At 49.0% G+C, this 24,235-nt stretch overlaps 1 protein-coding gene across 1 annotated transcript; it reads right to left on the bottom strand.

Moving 5' to 3' along the window:
- Positions 1 to 2,313: 2,313 nt before the first annotated feature.
- LOC127217074 (cyclic nucleotide-gated cation channel beta-1-like) lies at positions 2,314 to 23,983 on the bottom strand. Its single transcript, XM_051177915.1, is given in 17 exon segments — positions 2,314 to 2,628; positions 5,347 to 5,442; positions 5,444 to 5,494; positions 5,496 to 5,568; positions 9,674 to 9,820; positions 10,286 to 10,404; positions 12,932 to 13,015; positions 13,103 to 13,200; positions 14,257 to 14,416; positions 15,055 to 15,196; positions 19,251 to 19,373; positions 20,223 to 20,287; positions 21,034 to 21,120; positions 21,597 to 21,647; positions 22,513 to 22,524; positions 22,526 to 22,722; positions 23,800 to 23,983. Coding segments are annotated over 17 exon segments (2,004 nt in total).
- Positions 23,984 to 24,235: the final 252 nt, after the last annotated feature.

Below are 24,235 nucleotides of genomic sequence, written 5' to 3'. Positions count from 1 at the left end.
CCCAGGAACATTTGTCTAAACACTTTAATTAAAATTCACTATACTGTGAAAGCTGGTATGTACATAAAGCTTTCATGTTTACTGAGACAACAGCTTAGGCTATTTCCGGTAGCTGAGCATATTTTGATAATGAAAGTTTTAAAAGCTTCTTGGTTTTAATTCTATTTAAAATATTTGTGTAGTTTTTAAAAAGATGGCGTTCAATTTATTATATTCCAAAATGCAAGACACACCGAGGAGATTAAAGGAGGAGAGACTCAACAGTCACACATACATGTTCACATACATGTTCTGCTCTGACTCAGGGTCACAGTGATCTCTGAGCTGTGGTCATTTAATTTAGAGATTAATGCCTGTCTGCAACTCAGTTTACATAATATCTGGGTTCTGTGAGAGTGTTACCCTGAATGGCATAGCCCGGCGAAATTAAGACACTGCTGATCTCATTTCAAAATTAATGTTCTTTCCAAGAATCCCAAGGACCTCACACTTTATACAAGAAGCAGTCTATTTTCAAAGACTAGCATCTAAAAGAGTAGGTGTATCCACAGAGAACAGATTCCTTATGAAGCAGGACCTCATAGTGGCAGGGTCAGGAAACATTCTGACATCTACTGAAGGGTGCTATGTTTACCTTATAGAAACATCTAAAATACTTGCCAGTAATCTCCATACCCTGGACTTCAGATTATAGGGTGCACATATGACAATGATACATGGAGACACTAGGGTTAAAAAAAAATATGAGTAGACTCCCAACTCACCCGGCTTAAAAAAATAAGGCGTACCAGTGAGATTAGATCTGTGTGGGATTCTTTGTTTTGGTATTGAGGATCAAATTCAGGCCTCAAATAGGCCAGGCAAGTGATCTACAAAGGCAAACCCCTTTCTGTACCAAACGATTCTTATTATTGTGAGCTATTGAGAGAGAGAATGTGTGTGTGTGTGTGTGTGTGTGTGTGTGTGTGTGTGTGTGTGTCACAGTGCATGGGAGGAGGGCAGAAGACAACTTTGTGGGGCTGATTTCTTTTCACCTTCACGTGGGTTTCAGAGATTTCGGTCATCAAGCTTACATGGTGGTGTAGTAAGTAAGAGCCTTTATCCACTGAGCCCTCTCAATGTCCTGATGAAAGACTTAAACTAGCAAAGAAATGAAATGAAGCCCAAATAATTGGAATGCTGGGCAGAATTTGCTAACCACCAGCCCTGAGATAGCAGGATACCAAGAATTCACACTGCCCCTCCTTTCCGTGAGTCAGCAGGTGGTAGGTAGGGTCCTTAAGAAACAAAGAGATAGCTGCAACTCTGGTTTGCCCAGACAAGATTAATTGGCACACCCCGAGGCCCTAAGGTCTACTGACCCTAACAGCGAGACCATCTGGCCTCAAAGGGTCATGTACTCAATGGACAGAGGGCCAAACCCCCTCCCTAAGCTTATGGGTTTTGTCTTTAAAAAAACGCCTGTGCCTGGGAATGGGGCTTCTCTCTGGTCTGCGTGCTGCAAATTAAAGCCTCTTGCGTGTTGCAGCAACTGGACTGGCCATTGAGTTCTTGGGGGTACCGACCAAAACTGGGAGACTCCTCATTCTGAGGGTCTTACACTGAGATTGGAGACTACCCAATTGATCACTGCCTACTAAAATAAGCAAACTTTAAAAGGGTAAGATAGCAATACCAATCACCATTAACTGCAGTGTATGAGTGCCCAGTCACAGGCTCTGCCACTAATGAGACTACTGTGTTTACTGCCCTGGGATCTAGAGATGTTTACACGAACTTGGGAACTCCCAAGCCGTTTTTGCTATTGGTTTGTTTTGAGGCCGATTCTCACTGTGCCACACTGGCTGACCTTGAACCAAGGTTCCTCCTGCCTCAGCCGCCACAGGCGTGTGCTCCCCACTGCGACTCTTCCCTTCCACTTAAACCAAGGGTGGGTTCTAGTGGGGATACTGTCATATCACCAACCCTCGAGTTTTCTAGTAGATTCCCTCCTAAAAACTTTTTAAACGTGCAAGGTGGTTTTCTTCTTGAAAATAGCAACTGGGAGGGGGCAGGGTGCTCCATGGAAGGCAGGTGCTCAAGAACACAACTACCATTTGATGAAATTTGAGGGTTTCCACAAAAAAAAAATAAAAAAAATAAAATAAAAATCAAAAACCCCAAAAAAAAAAAAAAAAAAAAAAAAAAAAAAACCCAACCTGTGAGGAGGTGTTCTTGGGCTAGGAAGCTTATCCAGGTAAGCGGTTCCACCGCCCAGCACCCACCCGAGGATGGGGATCATGGATTATCGGGATCATGGGGCCTGCATACGCCTCACTCCGCTTCCTCCTTCTTCTCCAGTATCTCCACTGACAGCGTCTGCTCCTCTGGATCTGGGTCTGGGCTCACACGGATCCTTACTGAGGGCTCTGAGGGCCCAGCTGCCGCCTCCTCAGTGCCATCCTCGGGCTTCCCCAGGGCTGATGCTGGCGGTGGAGAGCTCGGGACAGGGGGCCCCGAGGGCTCCTGGGACTTCGGGGTCTCCTGGGGCTTCTGGGGTTCCTGGGGTTCCTGGGGCGCAGTTTGGTCCACAGGTTGGTCCGTGGCTCCAGAGCCCTCCTCTCCCCCAGCTTCCTGTGAGCTCTTGGCCTAAAACCCAGAGAGTATGCAGGTGAGGTGAAGCATTCTCCTCCAAGGCGGCATAAAGAGATCTTGCAAGCCAACTTGCCCCATTTTCTGGGCCTTCCAGGAGGCAGTGGCATACAGGAGGTGAAAGCTAGGGGCCTGGCAGAGCAGCATCAGGGTAGTGTAGAAGAAACAATATAGCATGGGCAGTTTGAAGTGTGAGCTTGAGAGGCCAGCCATGTTTTGTGGGTAAGTTTTGGTGATTTGTTTAACTTTGAGGCAATGTCTCCATATGTAACCTGGGCTGGCCTTAAATTTGGTGTGGAGCACAAGTTGGCCTCAAACTCAGGGTCCTTCTTCCTGAGCCTATCCAGTGGATGCTGAAACTGCAGGTGTGGGCTACCATGCCCAGCTCTTAGGGACAATTTAGACTAATGTGGGCTGGAAGCCTGTGTTACAGATCCATCCCCCACCTTATCTGGGGAGCTGATAACCTTGAAGACTGGCCTCTTCAAAAGCTGAGCCATCCTGACACCCACTCCTCCTCCTCTTCCGGTTTTTCAAGACAAGGTTTGCCTGTGTGGCCCTGGTGTCCTGGACCTCACTCTGTAGACCAGCCTGGCCTCCAACTCAGAGATGTCCCTGCCTCTGCCTCCTGAGTGCTGGGATTAAAGGCGTGTGCCAGCACCACCTGGCTGCATACCCACACTTCTTATTAATAATGGATGGTTCTGGGGTGGGTGAGAAAAACTTGGAGCACATAGGTAAAGCTGAGTGGGCAGGAGTACCTGTGGCCTGGCCATTTTTCTAGAGGGTTCCAAAAGTTGAAGCCCTTACAGGGAAAATGGAATGGGATAACAGAAAAAAAATTAGGATGAAGTGACCCTGTGAACACGAACTCGGTGGGCAGCTGCAACCCCTAACTTGTGATTCTCCATGGGTATTGTTAGATATCAATAAGTAATGGGGGAGGCATTAAAAACATCCCTGGGTTCTCACCTCACCCTAGTTCTATAAGGAAGGCAATGGGAGAAGAAACAATCCAAGAAGATCCTCAGCTGCCGCAGCTGCTGTGATTGTGTGGAGCAGAGACCCCCAGAAGTTTGCACAAGTCACAGGTGTTAAAGAAAGGGGGCATCGGGATGCTTCTAGACTCCAAAGCAGCTCTGAGACTTGCTTCTTCTTCCATGCCTCTGCACGTCTTCCTACACTTGTTCTACCCTACATGTGCACCCCAAACTCTCAAGACATTCCCACCCTGGGCAGGGTGTTCAGATGCAACTTCTGAAGCCAAGAGAAACAAACAGGAATGGGAGGATCATGGGAAGGCTGATGACATGCTATGCCATGTTCAAACACTTTGAAAAGGGAACTACCGCTTCAGCTCTGCGGTCCTGTGTGGCTACCATGAGTCTTCTGTGTCTTCTGGAGTGCAGGGTTCCTTCCCAGAGTGGCAGTGGCAGGGCCTCTGGACTTGTTTAGTAAAGAGCCCATTCACTGCATTTGCTCTGGCTTTCTAGACCTCACAGACACTTATTAGAACAGTCTCACAACAGGAATGGACACCCGTCTTAGCTGAAGCCTTTAGCTGCTCTGAGTGTCTTTGGGCTCACGTCCACTTGACCTCAAGACAGCAGCCAGCACAAAAGCCCCAACATGCAGACTCAGCCTTGACCATCACAGCAATCACATTTCCCCTCTGTCTGGGGCTGTGTATGGGAAATGTCCTGGAATCCCATGGGGCCTTGATGTCACTCGCCCAACTTCTGCTGACAAATGAACCCTGAATGTGTGCCCTGACTCACACCACTGGACTGGGGCTGCATTCACTGGCCTTCTGTTGTCCACACAGACTGCTACTGTCCACTTCCAGACCATTATGAGCAGGTAAAATTACTACCATTATTCTAATAGCTCTTCTCGGCTTCAGTCACAGAAAAAAGGGCCCAGGAACTAATTTCAATATCCCTTTAGATTACAGGGGTGGAAGTCAACGCCACTGTGCATAGCTATGGGATTTTTTTTTCCTTCCAAATCATTTAAATGGTCACAGACACTATATTAAATGGAATATCACAGCCAGCATTCCCAGCCTATACCCACTCCTCCTGCCAGCACCGAAGCCTTCCCCAGAGAACTATCTCTTGACTTCCAGTGCAGGAGTGAGTGGGCAGGTGTGGGACACCCTGCCCTGGCCCCATTGGCAACGGCTCAGGAACTGGCCCAGCACTGGCTGATGACGAGTCCTGGGGACTTTGGCTTTGCTCTAGGGGGTAAGATGCCCTTCCTGTTAGGGTTGCCACGTGACAGGATGTGGAGCCATCAGATGAGAGAGATTACAGATGGGAAGACTAGTCCTGCAACTTGAGGTCCAGCCATACTTGAAGAGACAACTATTAAGCCCTCTCGCCTTCCTATTCTGTCAACATAATGTCATACTTAGAGGTTGTTTGAGACAAGGTCTCGGGATGTGGCTCAGGCTGCCTTGAAAGTAGTAGCCCAGGCTGGCCTAGAATTCGTTAGCAATCCTGCATCAGCATCTCACCCACGTGAGCTACGCCTACGATCGAGGGTTCTCAATCTGGCTGAACCTGCTTCTGTCACTTGAACCAGACAAGGCCTGCTGCTGCAAAGGAGACAGAAAGTCCCAACACTGGAGGTGTGATCAACTTTTGGAGGTCCCCGACCTTCTTCCTTAAACAAACCTGCTAAAGGCGAAGAACCAGATCCCAACCATGTTACCTGTTCCAGCAGCTGCTGCTGTCGCGCTGCCGCCTCCAGGGCAGCCAGTTCCTTGAGCCTGGCTCTCAGGTGGGCGAGCTTGCCACCCTTGGCCCCCCCTGCCGCCCATTTTTCCTGCAGCGGCGAGGGCCGCATTGAAGAGCTTCGGGGGTGCCAGCACGTGGGGGCAGGATGAGCACACTCTTTGGCTCCTTGGGTTTGTTGTTGTTTCTCAGCATGCGCCTGAAAGAGAACCACACCCACTTCTATCCAAAGCGCTGTGGGGAGAAGCCTGCCCCCTGGGCCTGCCTGTAGAACCCTCTGAGCTGTCCCTACGTGGGGTGGTGGAAGTAACGTTGGTGCTGCCTTTGGCTGATGATTTCAGTGTGCTATGCTGGGGCATAATGAAGGGGAAAAAAAAAAAAAGAACTGCCATAATGAGATGGGGCTTATTGTCTGTGCCCTAAGGATAAGAACATTGAGGCTCAGAGAGGTTGATTGACTTGCATGAGGTCACACTGGACAGACTGAAGGACACAGCTTTAGTTCAGGTGTGGTTTGAGGGTATCTCCAAGAGTCGTGATGATATTGGGAGGGAGGCAGCATGGAGTCTTAGAGGCAGGGCCTGTTGGGAAATCGTTAATGATCTAGTTCCTGGGACCCTGGCTAGTTCTCATGAAGGGGGTTATTATAAAAGTCATGCTGGCCCGGTCTCTGCTTTATCTGGGAAAGACAGGGATTATTGTGTCCCTGGAAACTGAGGAAACCGGGCTCAGAATAGGGGCAGGAAGTGGTGGTGGCAGAACCAGACTCGTGATCAGGTGTGACCCAGCACCCTGTTTCTTTGAATAAGGATAGAATTTCCCATCAAGCAGAGCCTGTGCCTTTTACTAGGAATTTTTCAAGCTATAAATATGTGATAAACAGCTTGATTCAAGAACAAATGCATTTTGCATGCAATCTAGTGGATGAGACTGCTAATTGGCAAATTCATTCATTAGGTTCCAGTGCAACTTGTTTGTTTTTTGGTTTTTTGTTTGTTTGTTTGTTTGTTTATTTATTTTAATGAGGCCGCTGCTGGATGCTTAGCTAATCAGAGCAAACAGGCTTGAATTGCATGTGGTGATATTAATTGACTGAGATTTGCATTTCTCCCTGGGTTTCCCCGGGAGACACAAGCACGATCATCTATCAGAAGCCTTGGAAGCAGGCTCCTGAGCAGCCTGGGCACTGTCACCCATGTTATGCAAGTCCATAATTCATGCATGACAGGCCGCAGGAAGGTTCAGTTTGGTGCTGAAGTGACAAAGAGCAGTGGAGGGGACAGCTGCTGGCAGCTGCTCTGCTTTGAGTCAGTGCAGACAGACAGATGTGTCCATATGAATGGGATTCTCTGTGTTCCAGGCCTTTGCTTGGAAAGGGCATAAGGCAGGAGAGCAGGGACTAGAGACAAATATACGTTAAAAAAAAAAAAAAAATTAACAAACAAGTATTGAAGAGTATTATGCCTCTCTCTCTCTCACCACAAGGTCCTTCCTCACCACAGGTGGCAAGCATGGACTGAAACCTTTGAAACCAAGAGCCAAAACAAGCTTTTCCTCCTTTTGAGTTGATCTTCTCAGGAACAGAGTGGCACAATGTTTGACACCAGCTAGAGTGCACACTAGGCAACCTCGGCTATGGCCACCCTGTGCGAGTCTGTGAGTCAAGAGTCTGCTGTTAGAATCTGGGCCACACTGCTGCTCTGACCATGCCCATCTGCAGCAGCCCCTTTCTGTTGGAAAGGAAACAGCAAACCTTTTACCAAGAGCCTCTTTGTGAATCTTTAACTCCCTGACTCCCTTGGGTGCCTGTGGACTTCTATACCATACGGTGCTTCCTTAGTCACTCAACTTGAAACCTCATCTGAAGGACTAGAAAGCAAAACTCTGCTTTTCTCAAAGTAAAATAAGCCATCTCCCAATACAAAACACAAGCACACATGCACATGCAGCTGCACTGCTATTCACAGCTGCAAAACATTGGTGCTGCCCCACGTGGGTGCTCACTCTAGGGGAAGGAAGGTGCTCTGAGCCTGAAGATGATGCAACAATATGCTACCATTCACATAAAGAGAAATAAGAAAACTGAAAACAGGGAGGGAAAAGTGGGAACCAATGAGGTTAGCCAGACTAGAGGGCACGGATCTGTGAGCCCTGCTACGTAGGAGGCTAAGGAGGGCAGATGAAGAACACAGCACTCATCTGGACCACGGAATAACAGTCTGGCCAATCCAGCAAGATCAGCCCCAAAACTAAATCAAGCATAATAAACTTAAGGGCTGGAGGTTAAGCTCAGTGATAGAGCATCTGTCCAGTATGCACAAGGCTCTGGGTACTAAAGAATGAAAGAAAGAAAAATATTCCCCAAACAAACCTAACACATTTAGCTCTTTATAGGGGCAGGTGACAAGCTAAGACCTTGCGATACTTTCCTGAGCGTACAGCTTTGTACTTTGGGAGTCCTATCAATATTTTATGTTCTCAAAACAATAGTTCTGCCAGTCACAGCAGCACACGCCTGTGATCATGGCACTCAGGAAGCTGAGGCAGGAAGTTCAAAAGTTCAAGGCTGGCTAGGCATGGTGTTACATGCATCTAATTCCAGCACTGGAGAGGCCTTTGAGTCTCTGCGTTCCAAGGCCTTTATTGCTGAGCCACTCTCCAGCCCTTGACCCAAATAACTTCAAACACAATACTTCTACCATAGATACTTGAGCCAAAAACAAAAATAACTTTGTTCGAACACTGAACTCTATTTGGAAGGGTTGTTTTTGCACAGTGGGTGGGTTAAACATGCTGAAACATTATATCATAGGAGTGAACAAATGAATAAATACAACACAGATAAAAGGCAGTCAAAAGTCTCAGTGTCAGGAAGGAGGTTAGAAGCATCGAAAGGGAGACTAGAACAAACTGAAGGGATGATCAGAAATTGTTTTATAGATCCCCCAATTCATCTATAGAAAAATCAATGTAGACGTGTATTGCATACATATATGGAAATATTCACACTGATGTACACAGGCATGGGGCTGTCTCCCTTAGGCTCCTTTCACGAGGGGGCCTGGTAGCACCCATAGCACTGAGTACCCTTCAGGTTCAGATCTTTCAATTCTATTTTTACTTCACTGTTTTGAGAAATGGTTTCACAATATAGCTGTGGCTGGCATGGAACTTGAAGCACAGACCTGATTGGTCTTGAACTTGCAGCAATCCTCTTGCCTTCGCCTCTGGGATTATAGGCATGGACACACATTAGATTTTGCTTTCTAAAATCCATTGGTGAGCTACAGCTAGATATCTCGGTGGTAAAGCACACATGTCTAGCATGGATTAAGGTCTCAGGCTTTATTCCCATCCCCTGTGCCCCACAAAACTCTTCCAAATGTTTCTCACTAGAAGGAATTTGGTTACTTGAAGAAATTGCCATTTCTGGGCAGGGGGAGTTGGTGTGGGAGCCCAAGGTTGGCCAGCCTGTCTTGCTGCACCTGTTTGTTCCCCATAGACACAAGGAAATGTTGAATTATAGTGGGACATCAAAAGTAACACCTGCTCATGTAATAAATAAACAAGCATGGTGCTCATGTAATAAACAAGCACGGGGAGGGTCTTCCATAGTAGAGTGTGAGCCCAAGAGTGGGAGGCAGGAAGAGATTGGACAGTGATGGCACAGACAGACCACTGAGGAGTGAAGAGCAAGAAGCCATGGGCAGATCAGTGTCCACCAAGTGGCAGGTGCATTCTAGGGGAACAGGGACATCTATGCAGTCCCAAAGATGTCCTCACTAACCGCTTGTCAAGTACAAAGAAAGAGTAACTTTGCAGTCCAGAAGCTGTGTCAGTGTGGTTGAGGTGAACTCATCGCCTGGGAAGAACCCAGACCTTTTCGCCTATATGCTGCCTTGAAGGGCATATTCACCATGATCATTTCTGTACCAGATGCAGAGCCAAAAAAGCCATCATCAGAAAGCAACAGACACACCTAAACCAAGGGGCATTCCAAAACCTAGCCAGCCCAATGGCTGCAAAGAGGTCAAAGCCATTAGAGATAGACACCACAAAGAGCTGTCCCAGGTCAGAGGAGACAGGGGATTCGGCACATTAATGCAGGACAGGACCTTTGACTTGGTGCAGGAAGGAGAAGAAAGCTTCCAGACAAATCTCAGCGTGGATTAGAGGTGAGAGAACAGTATGGTGTCTGCAGCAAATTCTCTGATGTTCACTGTGGTATTACAGTCATAGGAGAGGACACGCTCCTCCCAAGCATCACTCAAAGCCAGACAAGAAAAAAGAAAGAGGTTCTGTACCTGGCCTTCTTCCGGAGTAACTTCTGAGATTCAGGATAATGCACCAAGATTTCATTCAAGTCCTTCTTGTCCAGAATGAAGAGGTTGGTGAACCCATGGGCCACCACGTTGGCTGTGCGCCGGTTCCCACCCCCAACAGCCAGCAAGCTGGAGTCGAAAAGGGAGGGAAATGAGAACATTTGGAGGCTGTGGCTTTAGAGAGATTACCTTAGATTTTTGTTGATGTTGTTTTGCTTTGAGACAGGATCTCACTATGTAGCCCTGGCTGTCCTAGGATTCCCTATATAGGCCAGCTGGCCTTGAACACTCAGAGATCCTCCTGCCTCTGTCTCCTCAATGGGCCATCACATTTGGCATTGTTTAGGTTTTGAAATAGAATTTTCTTTATTTCTTTCAGGCTGATTCACTATCAGCCTCCCTAGTAACTGGGACTATAGGTGTATGCCACCCAACTCAACTCTGCATTTCCCTACCCGCTTCATGGTACGCCATGGTGGCACCCACCCTACACAAGCTGGCAGGGGCCAGTTTGGTACTCACTGTAATTTCCCCTGATCCTAACCCCCTGCCCTTGTTAGGGTGCGTGGACCCCCTCCCCCCACCACTACTGACCTTATCTCTCCAAACACTGATCCGGCTTTGAGTGTCACCAGAACGGCCTTCCCATCTGGGCCACCCAGTACTTGAACCTGCCCCGCCTGGATGATATACATCTCTCGGCCAATCTCCCCCTGGAATAGAAAAGGGCTGAGTCCCACACCCCATAGCCACTGAGGCTGCCCCAGACCTGCACCATCAGATCGTGTGGTGGGAGGGGGGTGATTCACTCTTGGCCTGTCTTTTCTTTTGAATGTTGGGTATGGTGCTAGTCTATTCTTCAGCTTCCCGTGGTCCATCCCAGAGAGAACCTGTGGCCAGTGCCCTAGGAGCTCGGCCAGTTGAGATAGGAATGACAGTAATGGTCAGGAGGCCCAGAGGCCCCGGTGCATCTTCCAAGCTGATGCTAGTGGGCATGCTTCACACCAGTGAACCTGCTATGGTAGGATTATGCCCTACCAAGATTGTAATGCAAGTTCGAGTCAAGGCTGGGATCTGAATCCAGACAGCCTGACTCCTGGGCGCACGGCCGATGTGGTTAATCTCTGTCCCCAGACCTGGGCTCTGTCTGCTGAAATCCTAATCCCCAGAACCTCCCAATAGGCCCTTATTTGGCAATAAGGTTGATGCATGTGTAATTCAATTAAGATGGTCTACTTGAGCATGTTGGCTCTCATCCAGTCCGACTGGCATTCTTACAGAAAACAATGTAAAGGAGAAGAGAGCCAAAGAGAAGATGAACATCTTGCTACCTGAGAAAATGGCCATTCACTTTGGACTGCTGGCCCTAGAACACAGTAGCCTGAATTCTAACTTAAACCAGAGGAATGAATGAATAAGGGAACAAATGAATAACTAATGGAATGGATGAATGGATCGCTTGCTCTGGCTTTAATCAAAAACAGTAATTTGCCACCCATCTTCCAATCCGGTGCCCTCCCAGATCCTGCCTTGATGGCCACCTGTCAATTACACCTGTCATGATTAAAAGGGGTGGCGGAAACTCCTTTACAATTTAATTTACTCTACAAATGTTCCTACATGTCACCCACAGTCACGATCTGCTGTTGCCTTCTCTTTTCAGTCTTACAAGGGATCAAAATGTGGGGGTTCAAGTCCCAGTGTCTTAGAGAGTCCCAAAGGAGCCAACAGCAGAGAGCACACTTGCTTCCCAACACCCAGGTTATCTTTCACCTGCCACAAACTCTAAAATCACATGGAAAACATTGTCAGCAATTGGTGCCACAGGCAAACCTTATTCAGTCTTCCCAGCCACCTGATGGAAGAGGCACTATCGATTATCTATACTTCACCCATAAGATCAGGACTCAGAGAGACACTGCTCCGCTAGGGAGTGGCTCCCATACCTTGCAAAGCCCTCTATGGGTCCCAAACATCCCCCTGCCCCTAAGGCAGCAGCTTTAAATGCTCAACCTTCTGAATTTCATTCTCTTCCCTTGGCTCAGCCATTCATTTCCAGAAACTTCGCTGCTGCATAGTATACTGCCCAGCAGATGTGTCCAACCTGCAACTCTCTGAGCCACATTTGGCCAGGGATAGCTGTCAATTTTGATGAGCAGTTTGATCCCCAGAACCCACATGGTGGAAAGAGAGAACCAAATCCCTCAAGTGGTCCTCTGACTTTTTACTCATACCCCAATCAATTACGTAATTTTAAAGGAGGGGTTAGAGAGACAGAGCTTAGGAGGTAGGAACACTTACTGCTCTTCCAGGGGTCCATATAAATAAGTAAAAATAAAATCCTTAAAAAGACTTTTTTTTTAAGCCAGACATGGCAACACATGTCTTTAATCCCAACACTCAGGAGACAGAGGAAAGAGGATTTCTGTGAGTTCAAGACCAGTCTGATCTACATAGTAAGTTCCCCGAACTGCCAGGGTTATAGAGAAAGACCTGTCTCAAAAATAATAAATAATAATTTTTAAGAGAGGCTGGAGGCTCCCAAGTCTTACACTGATTTCACCCCACACACTCACCCAGACTTATTAATATCTCCGTACAAAAGACCTGAGACTTGCTGCCCCTGGTGACCTTGCTGCCATCTTGGACTCCTTGACAGGAACACAAAGGGCTTTATACTGCCAAGGACCAGATTCTAACGTATGTGTTTCCTAGGTGACTCAAAGCAACAAAGGCAACCTGGTGTGGGGTGGAACAGAGTGATGGGGCCCATGGCATCAGACAGGGCATCACCTGTCCCCTTTAGGGACAACCCCTGCTCTCTTGCTATTGTGGGAAGAGCTAGCCAAAATTCTGTTTCATCCAAACATTTGAATTTTCGTGTGAAATCTTCCAGATTTTAAAGGTTAAGGACTAATTCACCTTAAATAAATTCATAAAACACCTCAGGGGTTGTAAACTACCCACTTTCCTGATGGGAAGGCCAAGACCAGCTTGGCAATTTTGCAGCCTCCTCTGTGTGAAGGGAGCTTTGGAAGCACTTGACAGAGCCCAGGGCACCCTCCACAGCAGGCTGTCCCTGCTCGGGCTATAGGTACCCTCTACCTCCTCTGTAGTGGGACTGCTGTGCTGGGGAGCAGACCCCCCACAGGCCCTGCAGGTGTGGTCCCTCCCCACCCCACCCCCACTGCGCACTGCTCACCTCCCTCCTCACCCCACCCCCCACTGCGCACTGCTCACCTTCTTGCACACATAGTCATTGGGCAGGTAGACAACTGAGCGAAGGCGCTTGAGCATGTCGAAGATCATCTGCCGGTCACAGCCCTGCCCAGACCAAGGGGGAGGAGTCTCTTAGAAGAAGGCAGGGGTTTTGTCCCAGATCCCCTAGTGGGAGGACACTTGTGAGGGTACCTGGAAGAGCGCCACTTTGCTGACGATATCGTAGTTTACATCGATGGCCAGGTCCAGTCTCATCTTGTCTGGAAGCTGCACCATCAGCTCTGACTCATCTGGGAAGGAGACCCAGCAGGGGTCAGAGTTCAGGACAGGCCTGCCCCCATACCACAGCCTTGCAAACACACGAGGCCCTGCTCAGCCAGCTCAGCTTCCCCAGCCACAGGGAGCCTCTCCAGAGTCTGAGAGTTCCCCCACCATTCCAAACTCCTACTCATCCTTCAAAACTAAAAACTAAGCCAGGCCATTGGTGGTGCAGGCCTTTAATCCCAGCACTTGGGAGGCAGAGGCACGCAGATCTCTGTGAATTCGAGGAGAGCCTGGTCTACAGGGATACTTCAGGACAGTCTCCAAAACAATACAGAGATACCCTGTCTCAAAAAAACAAAAAACAAAACAAACAAAAAAACTAAGGACTAATGGCACTTCCTCCAGGACGCCTGACTTTGATGCCTCTACCCAGCTTTTGTATCAGTGATCTCTATTCTGTAGCACCTGCCACCACCACTTTGATTTTTTTTTAACATCGTGTGTGTGTGTGTGTGTGTGTGTGTGTGTGTGCGCACGTGTGCATGCGCACGTGTGCATACACACATGCACCATATTACATACATAGAGGTCAGAGGACAACTTGTGGAAGTCAGTTCTCTCCTACCATTTAGGTAACAAGCTTGAGCCATCACACTTGGCAGCAAGCCTCTCCACCAGCTGAGCTATCTGACTGGTCCACCTCCACTTTATTCATTTGGACACAAGGTCTAGCTATGTAGTCTACTGGTGACTCAAACTTAAAGCAGCCCTCCTAAGTGCTGGGATCCTAGGTCTGAGCTGCCATGCCTGGCTGCATCCTTGGTCGCAATTGCTTCCACCTTGGATGGAGCTGCATCTTAAGGCAGATGAAGCAAGAGGAAAGTGGCTGTCCAGAGAACAAGCTCTTTAGGTGTTTCAGGGTCTCCACTGGCCTGGAGAGGTCCCTCTAATAGCAATGCCAAGGGTGCAACCAAGAGAGACCCCCTCAGGTCACAAAGGACAAGGGAAGAGTTGGCCAATCTGGGAATCATGTGAAAGTTGGTTGGGGGAGGTAGGGGGTATGGGGGCTTGGCCAGTCTTACCCAGCATGCCTTGTGAATGCCAGGTGTACTCATACCAGGTCTTGACACGGTTCTGCACAGACCTGGGGATCTTGTAGAAGTTCATGTACTTCACTGTACTGTCCATGCAGCTGCGGTAGTAGGTCTGCCCTGCTGTGGCGGCTCCCACCACATCTCTCATCTAGAGCAAGTGAGGGGAGGTCAAGGAAGTACTGGGCCCAAGCTGGGTGGGACACAGGTTTGGTTATGTAGCAGTACACACATCGGGCACCTAAGCTTGTGGCCACACATAAAGCATGGACACTGGGAGCAGGAAGCAAGGCTGCAGACGTCTGTGGCCATCTCAGGTCCCCACCACAATGCTGGGGTGGGGTGTCCCATTGGGACAGGCTGATTCTGGTGTACAGGCACTCTCCCCAGGGAGGAACGCTGAACCTGGCATATTGTTTCTCAGAGTGGGGCCCTTCCAAGTTTGCTTTGAAGATTCAATTTGTTGCCTCATATCCTGACTAGAACACAAGTTACCCATCACATCAGAAACTCTAAATGGTTTTCTTACAGGGCAAGGCCCAAGTCCCCAGCCTTTAAAAAAGCCATGTAGCCACCTGGCTTGCCATGCTCCCAAGGGACTAACATTCAAACAGATAGACCTCAGGCAGTCCTGGGACACAGAGACACAGACATCCTCCTGTTCCAAATGCCATGGGCTCCTGGCTCAGCCTGAGTCTTCCCTGAGCTCCATCCCAAATCCACAATACACAGGGAAGTTTCTAGCTTTGGGCGAGGGAGTCACAGGTGGGTGTAACCCCAGTTACCTACCTGTCCAATCATCACAGAGAAAGCGAAGACACCTGTAAAATAATTCAACAGCTGGAAGACAATTTCAAAGAGCGTCTGGGGGTCAGGCAGCCCGCCAATGGTGATGAGCGTTTTCACAGCCCAGTAGTAGCATCGGATGTAACTAGTAAGAGATGAGAAGAGGGACCTCGGTCAGTACTGGAACTGTTGACCTTTCAATCCTGGTTCAGACACACAGAGGGACCCCATATAGCCACAAATGCAAGAAATCACCTTCTCAAATGCTACCAGGTGTGACTGAGGCTTTGTCCCAGCCATGTGAAAACATGTCACCCTGAAACAGATATGGAACTGAGGTTCCAGCAGACACCTGGCCACAGCTCCATGCTCACCCCTCCCCCGAAGTTAGCAAAGGGGAGGCCATCAGGGCCAAGGAGGTTCCAGAAGACAGCAAGGAAGAGCTGGCAGGAAGACAGACTGGCCCTGGTGACTGGGCTCCCTCAGTTTCTCAGTTTCTAGTCTTCCCCCCCCCCACAGAAAGTAAGAAAGAAAACAAAACAGCAGATACTGCTGGCCCCCACATCTGAAGGGCTTGCTTCTGCAGACCCAACCAGCTGCAAATGGGAAACACTTGGCAGAAAAATGTGTCTAACTGGATTCAGTCCCCACTAACACACACACACACACACGCACGCACGCACGCACGCACGCACGCACGCACGCACGCAAAGATTTGAAAAACCATTGTGTCTGTACTGACTTTTTTGTCATTTCTTAATGATTCAGTACAGCAACCATCAGACAGTGACTATACTGTATGAGGTATTGTGAAGGCTCTAGAGATGGAGTGTTCTCTGAGAGGGTGTGGCAGGTCACATGCAAACACTATGTCATTTCACATAAGGGACTTGAATCTACTTGGAGTTTGGAATCCTCAGGGGTTCTGGAGCTAGTCCCATGACCGCTGAGGTACAGCTGTGCTCTCTCTCTCTCTCTCTCTCTCTCTCTCTCCTCTCTCCCTCCCTCCCTCTCTAAGACAGAGTATCACTATGTAGCTCCAGCTATATAGACCAGGCTGACGTCACACTCACAGAGATCTGCCTGTCTGGCATGTGCTACACACTCATCCATTGTATCTTTCCTAACCCTGTCCTTCCCTCACATAGGGAAACTGAGACTCACAAAGGGAAAGGACTCATGGTCTCATTCCAGAACTTTGACAAGAGCCCAGGGCATGGTCTGCTGCTCTAAGCAGTCATACATCCTCAGGTAGCACGGGTACAAGCTCAGGGTCCCTGGGACAGGAAGTACAGGTGGTGAGGTCCTACTGTATTGGAAAAAGGCACAGGAAGTACCCTGCAATGGTCTAATGGTCACAAAGCATCAGGCCTGGTATACCTGACTACAGTCTGGGTCATTCCTGAAGTCAGGGGGTGGAGGGTGGCAGGGTGCAGCCAAATCACAGGTCCTAGGGCAGTGTTTCTCAACCTTCCTTCTGCTATGACCCTTTAACACAGTTCCTCATAAAATTATTTTTGTTAACATGTCATAATTATAATTTTGCTAGTTATGAATCACAGCATAAATAACATGCAGGATATCTGATATGCAAACCTTGTGAAAGGGTGGTTCGACCCCTAAAGGGATCAGGACCCACAGGTTGAGGATCACTGCCCTAGAGCCACTTTCTTGCATGGGCTGACTTTCACTCCCTGCAGCTGGCCTCCTCCATAAAATGGGCGCAGTAGAGGAACATTGTTCCCAGGCAACTGTGAGGATGAAGTGAGCTGCTAAAAGAGTGACCAGGCCATAAGTCAGCCATCAAGACCTGCGCGGTGCTGTGCCTGCCAGCACCTGTTGTGGAGAACAAAGCCACATTTTCCAGACTCTTCCTACTTAGTGAGAACAAGCACCCCAAAGCACACCTACGCCGAGAGGGATCCCGGCAGCTAGAGTGTGGCAGGCGTGTGTGTACGTGTGCTTGTGTGCGTGCACCCCCTCTGCCTCAGACTAACTGGGAGATAGTAGGCAGGGCTCCATGTCATCAGTTGCCTGGACATTTGATGACAACAGACCCATCTGCCATGACAACACACGCCATACCAGTACTGGTCACAAGAGGGCGCATGAAGCAACTTAGGCAGAACTGAGTGGCACCCACACCCACACTCCCCCACACACCCCTATTGCTTCCCTATCAGCCATCTAACTAACTCAACTGTGGGGGAAGCTGAGTGTTCATGCAACTAGGTAGTGAACCACAAAAGGTGTAAGAGTGGCATCCTCAAAGTCCTGGCTTTTCCCTAAACGTTTCCAATTGGAATATCTCCCACAGACTGGGCACATATTGGTACCTCCTGGAGTGGTCCCAGCTCAGCAATGCAAGCTGGGACAGAGCACAAAACACTACCATAGGTGGGAACTGGTTTTCCAAGGTTCCTGCTCCAGCACACAGCAGACTCCCAGGAAGTGGTGATAGTGTGTGTGCTATTGAACTTGAAGAATTTTCTGTTACTGCGTTTTGTTCCCGTATCCAGGGTCCCTGAGGACTCTCCCCTGGGAAAGAACAGGTGTCAGCAAGCAGGGCTAGACCCCAGGGTCCTTGAGAAGAAGGTCCCAGAAATCTACTGATCTCTCCTTTTAGGCCTGCCAGTCTAGCTTGCCGCTGAGAAGGGGTTCTCAGATTCTGGCGCCCAGACTCCTTTGAGAATTGGAAGGAGAGACAGAAAACTACCCAGAACAGCTGATATATTCTCAGAATTTAGCTTCTGCTTCCAGGCTGGGGATGTTTGAACCCTTCCCTGGCACGTTGGCCTTCACAGCTGGCACACACAGACCTGGCATCCAGGCGCCAGCCACACACTCACATTCATTGTTTTTGTTTTGTTGTTACTGCTTGTCACAAGACTCTTAGGTGGCATCCAAGCACTCCGGAAGCTAACAAGGATAGAAAGTTCAGCACCAACTTGGACTACAGAGTGAATTCAAGGCCAACCTGGGCAATTTAGAGAGACTGTCTTTAAAACACTTAGTTTATTTTCCACCCAAGAAGGCCTTGGGTTCTATCCCCCAGAACTTAAAATGTGTGTATATCATAAGAAAGCAAAGAAGCCGGAGGCTAGAGATTCACATACAATTGTGTGCTATGGGTGTGAAATGCACACCGGATTTGAAAGGTATAGAGGAAGCACACTAGCACTCCACTGTCTAGTCAACCACCTGTCACTCATGCTTAACATAGCAATTACCCGTGGAAAGGATAATGTTGTCTTTGAGATTAATCAAATACATTACTAAAATTAATTTCACCTCCTTTTATGTTTATAATGTAGCCATTAAAACATTTCAAGTTGTGTGTATGAGTCACGTCGTATAGTAACATTGCATTAATTGCATAGCCTTGCTTTAGGCAGTAGGGAACCAGCTAAGGTATGTTGTTTGCCATCCACCGTATTAGATATACATATATGCATAATGCCATATGAAATACTTTGCTGATGCTGACTCTCAAGAGAAAGACCGGGAACACACTCTCCTGTTACATTTCTTCAGTTCTAAGATGCAGTAATTGCATAGCACACCGATGAGTCAACTCAGGTTTGTTTTTCTTTTTGTTTGAGCCCAGGGCCCTGTGCATGTTAAGCAAGATCTCTCCCACTGATCTGCACCTTAAACCCAGATTCAGCCTCTTGTACAAAAATAAACATCATGTTAAACATACACATGGATTATCCTTATACCTCAAATTTAGAAATGCTAAAATCCGAAAAAGTAGGTCGCCCCACAGGGGAGGTAAAATAACACAATACCACATAGATGTTCTTAACCGTGCCGTCTTCTGCCAGCAATCCCCTCATTGGTCCCAAGGGGCATTTCCTTTTTTTTTTTCTATATGATGAATGACGTTATGGGGAACATCTTTATCCATGAGCCCTTGTCCCCTGCCCTGAAATTTTTCTCACACTAAAGTCTGTGTGGTATACTTGTCAACCTTATTGGACTTGGGATGCTAAGAAGATCTTAGCACATCTCATGCCCACACCCTCTCCTGGCACTTGCAATTCCCAGGAGACCTTCTCTTAGGGAGATGGACGGGAAAGGAGAACTTGGCCCTGGAACCTTGGCCATGAGTGGCTCCTCAGGAGCAAGGTTGTCTTGGCAATGCAATGGTTGTAACTGTAGAGGCCCATGTGATGCCCCAGGGAAGCCTGGCTCACCTGTTCCCCACACCATCATAAACCCAGTGAGTGGAACCGATACCCTGGAAGGCCGATGCCCAGTAGTAAAGACAGGAGTTGAGGTGCAAGCTGTACAGCAGGTAGGCGGTGGTCCTGATAACTCTGAAGAGAGAGAGTGACACAGCCAGGGAGGTGACACCTTGCCCCAGGGGCAGCACTTCAGGGAAAGAACTACATCTCAGCTCCCCGAGGCTCACCTGCTGGAACCACATAACCCTGCCCAGTCACCCAGTCAGACCCAGTTTTACTCTCCCCTCTCTCCTCTGCTGGATTCCTTTAATTCTAAGGAATAGTTAACTGCATGACACACCACTTAGTCAGTTCAGGCTTTTCTTTGCAGAGGGGGTTGGAACTGAACCCAGGGCACTTGATTGGGGCCTTGTTAAAATGCAGGGCTGGACTCAGCCCAGCTGCGGCAGAAAAATCTATGCAGATGAATGCTGGGAAAGCTGAGAGGTCAAAGGGGAAATATGGCCTGAGGAAGAGCAGGGAGGAGACAGGTGTGTGCAGAGAAATGACAACGAAATGATGCAGGAACAAGGAGCCTTGCTCCCCGAGTGTGGCCTAGCTGGTCCTGGGCTCTACCTTTAACATCTGTGTTGTACCCACTGTGTTCTTACAGATGGTCCCTTCTGTTAGAGCTGGGGGGGGGGCTTCAGTTCCCTGGACTGACAGAAAAGCTGACTTGTCACTTGAGTCAACCTGTGAGTGTCCTTGTCACAGTGGGAGGGGGGAATAAATAAGACATTCCTGGATCCTATAAAAGAAACAAACAAGCCAAACATTCTTCCAGAGAAGAGGCTGACCAAGAAGAGGCCTGGCTTTTGGAGGTCAAGAGGCCTGGGGCAGGGAGAGCAGCTAGGGGGTATGGTGTGTGTGTGTGTGTGTGTGTGTGTGAGCATACACACGCTGACATGCCTATGTGCACATGCGTGCATGGGGAACTCTCACCTGTAAACGTAGGCTTTGCTGAGGATGGCTTCCAAGCGGTTATTAAACTCGAAGAAGGCCATGTACTAGGAGGGAGAGGAAGGTGTCAGGGTGGTCCTGTGCCTTCTGGGGACATGGTGCACTGCTGTTGCCTCTCACCCTACCCGATGGCCACCAGGCAACCCCCCCCCCCCCCCGCTAGTAATTCTTTGGCTAGAAAAGCCCATATAGGAGATCCAGAGTGCTCTGAGTAGCCATCAGTCCTGACCACATTCACATGTCAGATCTCTACCCTGCATCACACAGATCCTCCTAGGACTCCAGGTCCAGCCAGTGAGTGTCAGAAAAAACAATGGGACGACACTGAGTACGGATCAAGAGGGTGCTGCCATTCAATTCTGTCCTTGACACAGCCTTACTCCTGTTACCGTGGGCAAGTCACCCGGCCTTCCAAGGGCCAATTTCCCCATCTTTTGAATGAAGTCCATTATAAAGCAGAAGCCCCTTCTTGGAGGAAGCTCTGTAAGGATGAAGTTAGAGCTAGATTGCCTACATTCAAATCCAGACTCCACTCCTGCCTAGCTGTGTGACACCAGGCAAGTTCCTTAGCCTCTCTGTGCCCCTTTCCTTAAAATGGTAAGAACAGTATTTAAGTGATGGAATTGAAGGACTAGAATTAGGAAAGTCTCTGGATCAGAGATGAACAAGAGTGTCCCCAAGTCACCGGCAATTATAACAAGCTTCTTGTGAAGGCATGTTTTGAAGGCATTGGCCTCCCCAGGGTCTTCTCTTGGGAACACCTTCCCTGCCCAAGTGGCAGTGCCAATCCTACCTTCAAGCAGCGGGGCAGGCGAAGGAGGGGGTTCACTCCAAGTTTCAAGTAGAAAAAGTCCAAGGGCAGCAGGCAGAGCAGGTCCATCTGAAATCCCAATGGGGCACCATAGAGGATAAGGCACAAAAACTTGGGGGTAGAGGGACTAAAGGGCATGTCCCTATCTGCCAGAGAGAAGGGTCAGAATTCTCAGAACAGCACAAGGCTTCCCACCCACACACCCCTGTGTGGCTTCATAGTGCGTGGTGCCCATCTCCAGTGCAGCTGTCACCAACCATTGTAAGGGACCCTAAGCTGCCTAACTGGAAGTGGAGGCACAGACATGGAAAGGTGTTCTGTGAGGGTCACCCAGCCTGGGATGTCTCAGAAGGCTTACAACTTAGTGAGCATCTCCATGGGAGATGGGACTAGCCCCCTTTATGTGCCGGGAACTACATGACACATGCCCCCCAAATACCCAGTCCTTCAGAGACTCAGCAGCAACATCTCATCCCCCCCACTCCCCTCACACACACACACACACACACACACACACACACACACACACACCCCCCAGTGCACACCTTAAACCGGCGAGACTTCAGGTAGTTATTGCGCATCTCCTTTTTGTCTGTCTGGAAGAAGGAGACACAGCGTGGAATTTTAGAAAATAAGTGTTCACCGTACTGGAAACTGGGATGTCTGCCTCTCCCTTTCCTTTCTCCTATCTCTTCCCCCAACCCCCCCCCCCCCCGCACCTAAGTTTTTAAGACAGGGTTTTTCTGGGGTGGCAGTGGCACACACCTTTAATCCCAGCACTCAGGAGGCAGAGGAAGTAAGTTTGAAGCCAGCCTGGTCTACAGAACAAGTTCCAGGACAGCCAAAGCTACACAGACAAACCCTGTCTTGAAAAAATCAAAAAAGAAAAAAAAGACAATTTCACTACACAGCCTGGTCTAGCTTTGAACTCCGCTCTACATGCCTCGGCCTCCTGAATGCTGGGATTACAGGCATGGATCACACCACAGAGCCACAGTTAGGGTTTTGGTTTCCTCACAGTAAGAGCCAGCTTAGGCTGTTCCATACGGCAGATCGGCACCAGCAGTGCCTTTGCAGGAGGCACACAGCTCCGTGAACCCTGCACGCAACATCTAGTTCTCACAGCAATACTTGCACCATAGGGGAGCTGCCACCAGCCATTCCCAGATAAGAACACTGACGCTCAGACAGGGCTTCAGCTAGAATTTGAAGCAGGTGCTATTCTCTGGACCACTTCTCCTTTAATTCTATCAGATGGTCTGGGAACCAGTTCATCATCGAATGGCATCTAATATGTATAATCTGAACACATGCAAGAGGCAGGGGGAAAAATGAACAGCTGCTCCCAGGATTTCCTTGTTCATCCATTTTGTCACCTGTCACAGCATCTAAGGTCAGTCCCCTGAAGGCCCTGGCTAGAGGATCTGCCCTGGCCACCCCCTCCTCCTGCCTGTGACTCACAATGATGTCCCCCGCCTTTGACAAACTGCAGGCGCATCTGGAACACGGTCATGTCCAGGAGGTAGATGAAGTCACACAGGTAATCCATCAGCAGCCAGAGGTGGATGTTGTCTGGCCGCTGGTATGGGAAGGCCCATCGCACAGGGATCAGCCAGCAGCTCCAGTTCCAGGCAAGAACCACAAAGAACAGCCACAAGATGTACATGAGGTCTGCGGGGGACAGGGATGGGCTTGAAGGCCAGCAAGAAAGGGCATCTCACCTGGGAAAGGCGTGTGGATTTCATCCGGTGAACAACAGACAGATGGGCAGACAGGTGGATGAGTGGATAGGTGGCCATGGAAGGCTCTGAGGGGCCCTAAAAGATCAGTCTTCTGATGGGGGGCATGGTGGCATTACTGGATAACAGACAGCTAAGTGGAAACCCCTCCTGCTTTCCATATTTACAATTTTGTATCACATTCATCCATTTATGGGGGGCAGAAGGGTATTTTAGAGCATTTTGAAGGTCAGTGGTCACCTCTCAGGAGTTAGTTCTTTCCTTTCACTATGTGGTTCCTGGGGATGGAACTTAGGTTGTCAAGCCTGGCTGGCATATTTACTCACTCAGCTACCTCACCAGTCCATGAACAGGTTTTGACAATAAATTTTTGTCTTAGGAAATCCAGAGCAGTAAATGACCCATGGGAAATGAACAGATGGATGGACACACAGGTGGGTGGATTCACAGACAGACTAGAGATCACTTGGTATCTTAGAAACCCAGTAGACAGCAGGGTTAAGGGTCTGCCCTTGAGTGACTCCCAGTTTAAAGAAATTCCTCTCTGACACCCGCCTTGGTCTTTTCACGGTCACAGGAAGTCACCAGCTGAGAAGTCAAGGGGCACTGTGAAGGGTGGTACATGGGTGGAGGATGCTGGGCTGGAGGACTGTGGAACAGATCACAGGAATTCACTTCAGACTATGGGGAACTTCGCCCTGCCCCTGCTCAGAGCAGGGGCTCCAGGAAAGAGCCCACACAACAAGGTTAGAAAGAAGACTTGGCCATGGTCAAGGTGAGGAGTCTAACTGGCTGAATTTCAGGTCCTTCTCTATGCCTCAGCTTCTTCATCTGTGAAATGGGTGTGGCCTATGTTCCTAGTCCAGGGACTTGTGCTAAAGAATCAGGCAAGAGCATGTGGAATCACTTTTGAAAAGTGTAAGGAATCGTGAACCAAGGATGTCCATGGCATTGGACGCTGCCTCCCTTCTCATATTGCATGTGGGGGACCCCCTCCAAGGGGACTCACTGGTCAGAGGGTCGATGCTCTGGGGGAACCGGTACATCTTCCAGGGTCTGCGCTTGAACTTGCAGCAGAGCATGTCACAGTAGTGTTCCTCCTCTGCCTCCGCCTCTGCCTCTGCAGGCTTCTGGGCTGGGGCTGGCTCTGGAGCCTTCTTGGCTGGGGCCTGTGGGATGACATTAGGAGCCATCGGCCCCAGCCCTGAGGCTTTGTAGAGGATGTGGGGGAAAGGGTTCCACCCACGGATCTGGGACAGCAGGGCCTCCACACTTCCTAGCACACAACTTGCAGAAGTCAATATACTCCTCAGGAGGAACTCCATGGCCTTCTCTTCACAGCAGTCTGGTCCCTGGCAGCTCTTCCTAGACCCCAGCCAGGAGGTGTTTCTCAAGAGCACATTTCATCTCTCTCCTCTCTCTCTCTCTGTCTCTGTGTGTGTTTG

The sequence above is a fragment of the Phodopus roborovskii genome, unplaced genomic scaffold (assembly GCF_943737965.1).
Source record: "Phodopus roborovskii unplaced genomic scaffold, PHOROB, whole genome shotgun sequence".
NCBI classification, from domain to species: Eukaryota; Metazoa; Chordata; class Mammalia; order Rodentia; family Cricetidae; genus Phodopus; species Phodopus roborovskii.
The sequence above is the reverse complement of the archived record's forward strand: the minus strand, read 5'-3'. Positions and strand labels throughout refer to the sequence as shown.